The sequence below is a fragment of the Monosiga brevicollis genome, genomic scaffold (genome assembly GCF_000002865.3).
Source record: "Monosiga brevicollis MX1 MONBRscaffold_29 genomic scaffold, whole genome shotgun sequence".
NCBI lineage: Eukaryota > Choanoflagellata > Craspedida > Salpingoecidae > Monosiga > Monosiga brevicollis.
In genome coordinates, this window is record NW_001865066.1 from 405,917 (window position 1) to 417,284 (window position 11,368).

The 11,368-nt window shown below is 54.5% G+C and overlaps 2 protein-coding genes across 2 annotated transcripts in view; one reads left to right on the plus strand and one right to left on the minus strand.

The window, feature by feature from the left end:
• Positions 1–445: 445 nt before the first annotated feature.
• Positions 446–1,977, plus strand: MONBRDRAFT_11503 (uncharacterized protein; the record flags this gene model as incomplete). The annotated part of the gene is made up of 5 exons (XM_001749264.1): positions 446–977; positions 1,056–1,130; positions 1,233–1,348; positions 1,552–1,618; positions 1,733–1,977. 5 exons carry the CDS (start codon positions 446–448, stop codon positions 1,975–1,977), a joined length of 1,035 nt encoding a protein of 344 aa, XP_001749316.1.
• Positions 1,978–3,307: 1,330 nt separating this feature from the next.
• The window catches only part of MONBRDRAFT_34078 (uncharacterized protein), a gene marked incomplete at its 5' end in the record, with an annotated part of 9,284 nt that continues 1,223 nt past the window's right edge, over positions 3,308–11,368 (minus strand). The window contains 24 exons of the mRNA XM_001749333.1: positions 3,308–3,604; positions 3,725–3,924; positions 4,035–4,517; positions 4,582–4,920; positions 5,010–5,124; positions 5,269–5,385; positions 5,492–5,673; positions 5,829–6,404; positions 6,548–6,649; positions 6,809–7,031; positions 7,119–7,218; positions 7,343–7,537; positions 7,597–7,976; positions 8,222–8,355; positions 8,477–8,668; positions 8,766–8,872; positions 8,961–9,078; positions 9,173–9,265; positions 9,395–9,549; positions 9,631–9,691; positions 9,799–10,138; positions 10,259–10,433; positions 10,550–10,631; positions 10,941–10,985. Of these exons, the coding sequence (XP_001749385.1) occupies positions 3,517–3,604; positions 3,725–3,924; positions 4,035–4,517; positions 4,582–4,920; positions 5,010–5,124; positions 5,269–5,385; positions 5,492–5,673; positions 5,829–6,404; positions 6,548–6,649; positions 6,809–7,031; positions 7,119–7,218; positions 7,343–7,537; positions 7,597–7,976; positions 8,222–8,355; positions 8,477–8,668; positions 8,766–8,872; positions 8,961–9,078; positions 9,173–9,265; positions 9,395–9,549; positions 9,631–9,691; positions 9,799–10,138; positions 10,259–10,433; positions 10,550–10,631; positions 10,941–10,985 (4,602 nt within the window). The 3' untranslated portion in view covers positions 3,308–3,516. The remainder of the gene's footprint in view (positions 3,605–3,724; positions 3,925–4,034; positions 4,518–4,581; positions 4,921–5,009; positions 5,125–5,268; positions 5,386–5,491; positions 5,674–5,828; positions 6,405–6,547; positions 6,650–6,808; positions 7,032–7,118; positions 7,219–7,342; positions 7,538–7,596; positions 7,977–8,221; positions 8,356–8,476; positions 8,669–8,765; positions 8,873–8,960; positions 9,079–9,172; positions 9,266–9,394; positions 9,550–9,630; positions 9,692–9,798; positions 10,139–10,258; positions 10,434–10,549; positions 10,632–10,940; positions 10,986–11,368) is intronic.

Below are 11,368 nucleotides of genomic sequence, written 5' to 3' on the forward strand. Positions count from 1 at the left end.
ACTGTTGTTGGCGCTTTTAAGGTTCGTTTGTCGAGCTGGTGCATGGTGTTGTCTCCGCCGACGGCAAGTCCTCACATGGGGCTGCGCTTGGTGTGACAGGCAAGCGATGACACTGGCAACTGCCGCGCCATTCTCCGGACATATGTGCCTGGCGACAGGTGTGCCGCCTTCTGCCCTGGCTGGGCATGCATGCTTGGTTCCCCCCCCCCCCCCCCCCGCCCCACGTTGGGCTCACCCGTCCAACAACTCCTCCCTTCGCCATGCGCACGCAGCTCACACTACGATGATGAGAGCGATCGTTTCAGCGTCGACTCGCAAGATATTGAGCACGAACCCCCAAAGACTTTTGCCATCGGATCGGCAGCCCGCCCATATGCTTATAAACCTTCCAGGCAAGCCGGCTCATGGGCCTTCCCGACCAAATGCTCGCTGTCCAGTTCACGCAATGCTACAAGAATATGAATGCCCGCGCAACTCACGCTCCTATCGCGAATCCTGGTGCCCAACAGCCGTGCGCCTACGCCCGCATCGGCGCAACAAAGCGGTGGTCGCCGATCGCGGCGTAGCTCTGTTCATCTGGATCGCCCACCCCAACCTTCATCCGCTCACATCTCTGATCGCTTCAAGACCTGGGAGGAGCAGCAAGCTACCCATCGAAAAGCGTCCCTCTCGCCCTCTAGCTCTTTCCTGGGCCGCAGTCGTGAAGTCGATGAGGCAGCGCCACGATCCAAGAGCCTTTCTCAACGACCCTCCACGGCTCCAGCCCGGCAGCCCGGCTTTGATGACGGCTTCAACTCCCCCTTTGATGCCTACAACCCTCGGGTCTGTGCATGCAACCGATTCCCTTCCCCATGTCTCAAACGCAATGGCCACTGATTGCGTTTGCCCCATGCTGCAGCCGGTGCTCCCGGCCACCGCCTCCAAGTTGTCAGCCGTCCTCCAACATCATAAGAAGAGCAACAACCCCTATGCGCAAGGTTGAACTCTTTTTGCCTTCTCAGTCGCTGAAACATGTCATCCTGTGATGGTCCTCATCTCAACTTTCCATTCAACAGAGTTTGCGCAGTTTCGTGGCGTTTCGCCAGATCCGCGCCACACCAAGACCTTCAAAGTCTGGTTCCCCTTTTGCAGTACGTGCGCCTTGCCCAAAGCCCGTCATGTGCCCTACGCAGCTCGTCCTCTGCTTGCATCCACCTGACGCATACCACCATTGCCAAATGATTTTTGTGCAGCATCAACCGAATTACCCATTGACATCAAGGTTACTGCCAAGAGCCAAGTCCGCGACGTCATTGGCTATGCCCTCTACATGTATCGGGAAGAAGCTGGTCGCCAGCCCGCTCTTACGGTCGGTCTGTCTGTTTTCCTCACGCAGCCCACATGCTGTCACCCCCGATGGGTTCCTTTACATGTTTGGAAAAGGAGTGGTTTGAGGGAAGGGGCGGGGCAGGAACGCCAAACACGAAAAGTTTTACGAGCCACGTTGGCTCAAAGAGGCATGTCTCTAATGCCTATGCTGCTCTGTCTCATGATGGATGTTTTTGTTTGCAGGAGCCGCCGGAAGCTTTTGAGCTCCGCGTAGGCGAAGACGATGGATCTCCAGACATGGATTTGCCAGGTGTGTCTGTGCAACCAGCTGCGGGTGCTGTAGTCCACACGGGGCGCAACACGGAAACAAGTTGCAAGCCTTTCTCATCCCCTTGTCACTCACGTCCTTGGCTTCGCACACCAGCCTTTGCAATGCGTGATACCGTCAACAAGTTTGGTTTTGATCACGTGTGCCTTTGTCGCCTCAAGTCATACGAGGCCGACGCCCAAGAGTCAAAGGTCTTCCTCCGTGTCTCATCCGATACAGGCGATACCATCCTTGAGCGCGAGTCAGACACCATGACTGTGGCCGACATTTTACAGCGGACTCTCAAGCGTCGTGCCCTTCGCTATGGCGAATACGTGCTTGAGCTCAAGGGTACGAACTAGCCCCAAGGTTTCTCTCTCTTCATCTCTCCCACCTCAGCCCGCTTGCCGCACATGTCGCCAACGATGCCGCTCACTATTGCCTTCTCTTGATAGCCAACCCAGGTCACTACCTGGACCCAAACAAAACGCTTATTCAGCTTGAGGAGACATGCGACGCCGCCGAGTTTGTTCTAATCAACATCCACAGTGCGTGCACGTGCCTGTGCCGGTGAACTTTGTGTCAGATTGCCGTTCAGATCGAAACAACTACCCAAAAGAACACTCACACACGCACACGCGCACATCCTTTTGACTTGCTTTAGGCAAGCGGCGCAACACAGTCACGGCCAACAACGCGACTCGAACGGATATGGCCGACAAGCTGCAAAAGAGTCTCACACTCAATCAACGCCGCACCTTCTTGCTACAACGCCAACACAAGCTGAAAACCTCTTCTGTGGAAATGACTTTGGACATGGTATCCCTTTTTTCACATCCCACTCTCCCCTTCCCCCTTGGTCTCTTCTTCGCAACGCGTTTCCTGTCACATCTCATTTTAGTGTACGGCATGGCACGGCTGTAGGATAACATGACGCTGACTTCATCAGCTGCCCGCAACCTGCTGAGCAAGTCCAAAAAAGTGCGCCTGCGCCAGCTCTCGTTGCCAACCTCAGACTATCACATTGCCAATCATCAACCATATGTGCTTGCGCATGGCCGTGGATCATCTGGCGTCCGCGGGTAAAGTCACACTTGTTCCACTCATCCCGACTCTCCTGTTGCGGCAGATTGTCGTTCCCACACAGCACATAATGTTTGGCGAAATTGGGCGGCGGGAGAACCAAATTCGAGTGGTATACTACGCTAGTACGCCGCGCGAATTCAAGGTGCTGGATTTCTGTCTACTCCGTCCCGCGCCTCCGCCATGAATTGTACCTGCTTGATCCTTTTTGGAAATGTGTTGCCGAACCGGTCACCTTGTTGGTTTTGGTTGTAGGATCATGTTTTCGAGGCCAGCGATGCCGAGACGGCTCGTCTTCTTCGCGATGTTCTTCAAGCCATTGTGTCTGAGAGCGTCTCTGCTGAGCGCATGCGATTGCGTCAACTCTATGACCAGCAGCATGCTACCTAATTCTAATGCTGTTTCCGATTCGTAAGCATTATGGTCGAAAGCGTCTTTCATGTTCATGCCCATGTCCACAGACGATGCTGTTTCTATTTTCCATGCGTTGAGCCCAGGCGCCTTTCGCAGCAGTATTGGTGCAATCCCTGTCGCCACACCTGCACCTGTTTCGATCTCGTCAAGTCTACGACATAAGGCAAATCCCCAATTTATGCAAGTGCGGATGTTCCTTTGAGGGTGCTCACTTGTTTTGCAAATAAGATAAGAGCTTCATCCGTCGAGGGCAGCTCGCAGGGACAGCCATGCACAAAGGTGCAATGCAGCACGCGCATGTAGAAACACAAACACACACAAACCCAGACACGAAAAAGGTACACGGAGGCACGTAGAAGCACATGATTGGACACACACACATGCAAGCGTTTGCACATTAAAACTCAGATGGGGGTTGTGGAGGCTTCGACATAGTCCGCCTGGTTCATGCTGGCTAAGCGCCGCCGTTCTTGTTCCAGCTCATTTTCCAATCTATACATGCGAGCACCGCATGTGAAATTGCGAGAGCCACGCTCAGTCCCAAGCAGAAGGGCAGAAGGGCTGTGTGTGTGCATGCGTGCGCGCGAGTGAAAAAGGATGCTTCAAACTGACCTGAACACGAGAGCTTTCTGATCCAGACGTTGCGTATGGAGTCGAACGGCTGCCTTGGGCGAGGATTGCGGAGAAGAGAAATTCATCTTGACCGAGGTGCGACCACTGTTAAAGCGGCGCGGCGTGCCTGGTGATGATCGACTTGAAAGTGAGGCCGAGCGCTGGCGACTCGCATGATCAGTAGCCCCAAACTGTTTACACTGCGAGCAGGACGAAAACACAGACAAGGAGTATGGTGGGTGTTGTGAGTTGATAGCACACGCTTTGCCAACAAGGGGGACGTTGCACCAGGCATGCAAGTTGCACGTACCTGTCTTTGAAGAGCACCAGCATACTTTTTCACGGAGGTGGCTTGGGTGCGCAGCGTCTCCAAATGGACGTCGATGCCAGGCAAGCCCGCTAACCGGCTATCAGCCGCACTCGTCAGTTGAGCAATCAGGGCGTTTAGGTTGTTGGTGTGCGATTGCACCTTTTCCACGTCCTCATCCCCCTGAACGGCCGTGCTACAGGCATCGCATAACCAAGCAATGGCCTCAGCCACCTGCTGAGCCTGCAAAACGATGCCCTTGTCTCGTCGATAGGTCTTGCGGTAAAAGGCGCGTTTGGCCTCAGCTGGGCCCTCCCTGGTCGCCATGTCCGAGATGAAGCTTTGACACTTGGCTGCCGTCACGAGCATGGACTGTGCAGCTTTGGTCACCTCGGCTGCACCTTGCAAGATGGCCTCGTCCACATTTGATTCAGGGACAAGTTTTTCAACAAGCGCCGTCACGTCCTTGGCTCGAGATGATAGGTCCTAAGCACGCGACACACCATGAGGGATGACCACCTGTCGATCATTTCTGCGAGTGGGCACATACCTGCTTGCACAGTTCCATGACACCGGCCATGTGCATGTGCGTGCCCCGCTGGAAACTCAAGAGCACATCCTCATCAATGGTATGTTCAAGGACCTTCTTGATGCTGGCTTCCATGAACTGGGACGAGCTGCGCCGCTCAAGGGTGGGTGGCAGGGACACCATGCGGGTTGCCATGGATTGACGACCTGTATCATCGTCTTCTTCACGCAGCTCCTCGCCTTCGACATAGCTATCATTCTCTTGCTCGGTCTCCTCATCAGCCATGATGACGGCCAATTCACCGGCCATCATCGACAACTCCTTGAGGTCATGCATGACGCGGGGATAGGACGATGTCACCTACCAAAGCAAACAGACAGCGAGGTTGAATCACAAGCAATGTGCCTGCCAAACCCTCAGAACGACCGAAGATAGGACCAGCATCGCACCATGGAGTGAATTTCCATTTCGACACCTTGCAGCAAAGTCATGAGATGTGAGCTGAGATTGGCGCAAGATTCGAGCAGGCGGGCTTGAAGCTTCTCATGGTTTAGCAAAGTCTCACTATCAAACAAGAGCAACGGGGTCAGTGAGCAGGAGGGTCAGAGCCACGTTGAAGGATGGCTGTACACGAGTCAGGTCCCACGAAAACAAGTCGGTGCTTCTGGACGGTCCAATCTGAGTGATACCATCCTAGATGAGGCTTACCGAGCGGTGCGAACGGCCGTGGAGATGACTTCCAAAGCCATGGCTGAGGAAAGGCTGGCGTTGCGAATGACACCCAAGTCTCGAAGCCGCAGCAACTGCTTGTCGCTGTCTGTGCGCCTGCAAAAACCACGCGGCAAAATCATGAATCACAATACCAAGAGGAAGAAGAGAGCCAGGGGCAAGTGTGTAGGTGCAGGCTCAGACAACAGACAAAAGGTCGTACAAGTATTCGTCGAGGCCATCGCGCAGCACAGTGGCTGAATCCTTGAGGGCAGAGACACATGCTACCAATTCATCGGAGACAGTGTGCTTTTTTTGCACGCGCAAAGAGTCTCGCGAGTTTTTAATGTACTGAGCACATAGGGCAACAACCGAGGCCTCAGACGCATGTGCGTCTGCCAGCACCTGTATCGATATCAAGATTGATTGATATAAGCGCGGATGCAGAGAAGTGCCCATAAGCACGGGCAAGGAAAAACAATGAGCGCGCGAAGAATGTACAGAGGCCAGGTTGGCTTGGGCAGCAGGTCACAACCCGACATTAGAGACGGGGAACATACCTTAGCATCGCTGCGATGGCGTGCTTGCAAGCGCGAACCATCGGTCAGCAAACCACGCGAGGCGCCATCAATGGGAGTGCTGCTCCGGCTGTCAAGATCATCTGGGCTAGCACCACGTTCATCTGAGGCGGCAGATCCCGTGTTGACCGCGGCGCTGGTGGAGGCGCGACTCGTGCGTCGCGACGAGCCCGTGTCCTCCTGCCAGTTCTCGTTGGGGTCAAAAAAGAGCAAGGCCACATCTTCGGGCACCTCAGCTTCGCCGTCATAGTCGGCGTACGCTTCGCGCATCTTGTCCATCATATCCTCAAATTTTTCTGGTGACCATAATGTGGCGACCTTCATCTGAGTGTTGAGGACCTTGACAAAGGGCTGCCCTCCTTGATTGATGATACCAAAGCGAGTTTGCTGTTTCAGGTCGCTTGCAATCTTGTTGGCTTCCTGAATGTCCTTGCTCAAGGCCACGACGCGGTGAGAATCCACGTTGGCACTGAACTCGGGCAGATTTGGCGAGGACGCTAGGGCCTGGATATTGCTGCGCGTTTGCTGATACTGGCGGTGGTCAGTCTTATGCATTGCCTAGCCACCCCACCCCATCAAATACAACGTCAAGGCCAGGCCAATTTTTCGGCGAGGCGCGCACACAACAGGATATACACTGGGGGAGAGAGTTCAGTCAAAGCCACGCCCGAGATCACAGATGCGGCAAAAGGCTGACAAACCTTGAGCAACTCTAGCTCTCGCGCAATCTCGTGCTTATCGGCCATCAAGCGTTTGACCAGCTGTTCCCTGTCATCAGCACTTGACTCTCGATCCTCCATGGTCTGACAAAGCCCACAATCGCACGGTGAGCCAGCAGCGCAAGGCCGTGCCTCATGAGACCACGTCCTTGCCGGGGCCAAGAACATTCGCGGGGTCGGGTCAAAGCAGGTACTGTGTCTGTCTGAGCCCACGACCTGCTCTAGCCTGTCAAGCGCACATACTTTGAGACGCTTTTCGTATTGTTGTCGCTGTTGATCTAGCTGTTCTCGTGTCTGCGCTTCGGCCTCCTTCAAACGCGACTCGAGCTCTTTGCGCTCTGACTCGTTCTTCTTTTTCTCGTCTTCCAACTCTTGCTTGAGCTGAGCCGCTTGCACCGACTCAAGCTCTTCTTTCGCAAATTCGTATGACTTGGCGGCTTGACCGGAGCTCTGCGCGCGCGAGCGGCTGCGGTGACATCATTAATCAACTTGAGTGTTGTACAGGGAATGGGCTCACCGTAAGGACATTTTGTTTTTTCACTCGCAGCCCTACCTGGTGCTCGGAATGTTGAGGCGGAAGAAATGACGATTGGCCAGGACGAGGCGATCAGAGTGGTGCAGGTCGTGAACCTGGCCAGCTCTCAGCTCATGGCCTGATCCCCATTCGTGAGCAGCATTCCACACACGCACCGGCAGGCGCAGTGCACATGGGGAAGATAATGAGGAGTTTAGCCAGGCATGTTCAGATTGATGTCAAGGTTGGAGCTCAGAACTCACCGTTTATATAAACCACAGCGTCAGGTTCAACCGTTATTTGAACCGTATAATCACTCTTGTCCGAATCCCGAAGGCATGTGAGGGTGCAGTGGTGCTTGAGCACAAGAGCACCTGTGAGCTCGATGTCCGCCGTATCCGAGCTCCCCACGGTGGTTGAGCCTGAGCACTTGGCGTCGGTGAGATCACTGCCAGCCACTAGGATGATAAAGTTGGTCAGGTAGACAAAACAGAGACAAAAAGCCCGCCTCTCCCACCTGGTTTGAGCATATAAATGAGCATTTCCGAGAGCTGGGGGTCCTCGTTGAGATTGACAAGGTTGGGCAGGCTATTGTCGACCTTGCGCACGTCCTTGGCAACGCCTTGTGCTTCCATGGAGCGAGCGTTTTCCTGACGCATACGTTCAGCTTCGCGCAGCTTCTCTTCCCAAGAACGGTTCATGGTGGCCATCAGTGCCTGCGTATCAGCCAGCTTTTGGCGCAGATGCGTAACTTCTTGATAGCTATTGACGCTTGCGCCATCTCCAAACTGGGCACGCAATTTTTCAATCTCGGCTCGGAGTTCGCGCACAAGCTTGGCGTTGGGGTCCTCGTTGATGGAGGCATCGTTGATGATTTGTCGAGCTTGGTGCGCATATCTGGATCGACACGCAATCAAGCACAAGCAGTGACATCATGGTGAGACATTCTTGCGCCAAACTACATAGAACCGCAGTTGTAGCGGCCCACATGGACAGGCCACGTCGGTGCAGAAAAGAAAAGAAGCAGCATAGCATCAAAGAAATGGGCAGTGGGGGTGGGGCGGGGGGCGTGGAAAGCCGAGTCTGATACCGAGACAGGTACTGCCCACATCAGTCTCGCATTAGTCGGAACAGGCACGAACCGGAGTGTGCTCAGGGTTTCGTCGTAGTTGACGAGTGCAGGACTAATGGTGGCGAGCATGGCTGTGCGACTGTTGCCTCCCAAAGACTCCTTAAGGATCCAAGTCAACACGCTGTCACGGTATGGGATGAAGATCTGTCCCAGTGGCCACACAGGTATCCGGCGTCAGTTGATTGTCCACGCAGTCATGTGATTAGCAATCCATAAGCGCGACAGCTTGTGGGCTAGTGCGTTGGGGCGAATACGAAGAACGTACGCTCTTCTTCTTGGTAGCCTTATCGGCCAAGAGAGAAATGACTTTGCCCAGGGTGTGCAGGCTCTTGTTGATGGCTGAGCCTTCGCGCAGGCGCTGACCAGTAGTGCCAGCAGCATCTGCACGCTCTGAACCTGCCAGGTCCACAAGGTTGACCTTTGACACTTTGGTATGTTCGATGTCGTCTGCATCCAGCTGTCATCGAGGCAGAGACATGTGTTGAGGGTGGCAGCACCTAGGCTCAGAAGAAGTAGGCGCGACAGGCCACGCCATACACAAAGCAAGGACCAACCTGAGTCTGTGTAACGAGCATGGTGAAGACGGCATGCGAGCGCGAGGATGTGGCGTTCATGTTGGTGGAAGCTGTCGCACGGTGTTTGCTGCCCACAGACAACCAAGCTAAAGGAAACAGAGAGACAAGTGAGAGTAGCTGCATGGTCGCCTTATGATCAACGAGCACGGGCCGGAGTACGGAGGGCGAACGCACCCTCAATGTCCGCAAAGTTGAGGGCTGCATGCATGGTCAGCTTGTCCACATATGGACCCATAACAGGATGCTCACGCACGCGTAATTGCTGCCAACGCCGGTTCAGCATGAGTGAGGACTGTTTTTCCAATATTCAGACTGAAAACAACCACGCTGTTCCCTCTCCTACTCTGACTGTTGTCCCAAATCTGTCTCCTGAATCGAAGACGCACCTGCATGCGGCCGGATTTGACGGTTGGTGCGAGCAGATCATAGATGCGCTCCGAGTAGATTTCAAAGTAGGAAATCTCGACCTTGACGACAACCTAATCGACGTCAAGGAACACAAGATCCAACAGGTATTTTCAGTGGTGGCAGGTGCAGGGAAGGTGAGCAAGAGACAAAGGCACCGGTACAACTGGACAAGGTCTGCGATGACTGGCAGAGGTTCCCACCTGCTGGCTCTCAACTTGTCGGGCATAATCAAAGAGGGCTTCGCAGAAGCGGGGAATAAGACCACGATGCTCAGAGTCGTTGATCTGAGAACCCGGGGGTCCCATCATGGAGTATGATTTGCCCGAGCCCGTCTGCCCGTAGGCAAAGGCGGTGACTGTGCAAGGCGGCATGAGGTGTTTACTGAGCATTGGTGACGATCATCAACACTTGAAGCGGGGCGTTGGCAAGTCGGTACCATTGTATCCTTGAAGCGAGCGATCGAGTAAGGGCTTGCCAATGTGTTGGTAGATATGCGCCTGCGATGGTTGTTTGCGGGTGGCGCGATGAAAGTTGGTCGTAGATCAAGCAGGGCTTGTGCAATCGAGTGGCCTGGTGGCGGAGTCAAGCGGGCTAGTGGGCTGACCTGGTCAGCAAAATTGGCGTCGTTTGCATTATGTGACCAGAAGGAATGATCGAAGGTAAAGCTAAAGGCAGCGTGACCATCCGTGTTGGTTGGTTGTATGAGAGAGTGTACGCTCAATAGGAACACACCAACAACAAAGAAGAAGAAGCAGAAGTAGAAGAAGAAGCAGAAGTAGAAGAAGAAGAAGAGGAAGAAGCTGAAGAAAAAAGAGGGCGGCGGCTTTTGTCGGTTGCAGTTGCGGGGTGTACCGTACGTTTGGCCTTTGCCTTTGTCCGGATGTGTCAGGGTGGTAGATTTGCCCTCCATGGCAACAATGGCATGTGACTGCATCCCTTCCTCGCTGTGAGGCCAGGAGTCATTGCCAAAATCCGGTTAGACATTATCAGGAGATGGGGATGTCCACAACTAGGATGCGGCCAGCCTTGCGTGGGCTGCGATGAGCGCGAAAGCAAGGGCGTACCGCTGATTGGCTGGACGCACACGGACACAAACGATGACGTTTTGCTGATCATCGGCGGTTGAATCTTCCAGCGCAAACGCCGGCCCTACTCTAGGAACGACGGGTGTGCTCGGGGTGACGGGAGAGCTAGCAAAGACTGAGTCATTTGGAGACTCGGTCCTGGAAGTGGCCGCAGCTACGCCAGAGGGCGCAGCGGAGGCGGAAGGCACAGCCACATTGGAGGGCAATTTGTTTTGCAGCGAGGCTGAGCGGCCCACGCGTGCAGCAGAGGCAGTATCACTGCTTATTGACGTGCGTGGCTTTGCTGCTTGCGGCGCAGATGGCAACCGCCGTCGTCCACCAGCAGCGGGCGCGCCAGCACTGGCCCGGCTACCTAAAAAAGAAGGACAGGTGCGGTGAGAACCATGGCGTGCGCTGTCAACTTTGTTGAGTCATGTCATGGGTGAGCGGGGGAACAGGTGCAGCGCTGGTCGAGGGCGAGCATGCAAGGAAGCCAAAAAAAAAAAAAAAATCAGTGTACCTAGACGACTGGCCATGGCGGTTGACGAAAAGCCAGGTGCACGGCAGATTTGGAAAGTGACGAGGATACGCGTGCGCTTGTAATCGGGTCGCGGCGCCTTCGGGCGCTAGCTTCAGCGACGCATGGGTTGTTAGCCTAGCAATGTTGAAAAAGCCAACTGACAGTGAGGCTCTTGTCCAATGCGACGATCAGAGGGTCGGCGTAAGACTGAGGAGACCACAGAAACGAGCACAAGCACAAACGCAAAGACGAAGATGAAGACGGAGCCGGAGACGGGCACGGGCACGAACACAGAGGCAGGATGCCAGCCAGCAGACAAGGTCACAACTGCCCCCGCCCTGACTTTCCCAGCCAGCAGTTGAGCATACGCAGGCTTTCAGAACACAAGCACGCCGGCGCGCCCATCAATGGTGAACAGCCCGTAATGTATGTGTGCGTGTGTGTGTGTGTGTGTGTGTGTGTGTGTGTGTGTGTGTGTGTGTGTGTGTGTGTGTGTGTGTGTGTGCTCTTTCATTGACTCCGCCTGTCTGCGCTGCCATCAGTCAAACCTCCTCTCAACCTCGTCGGTTCCATCATCAATCACTCACAGA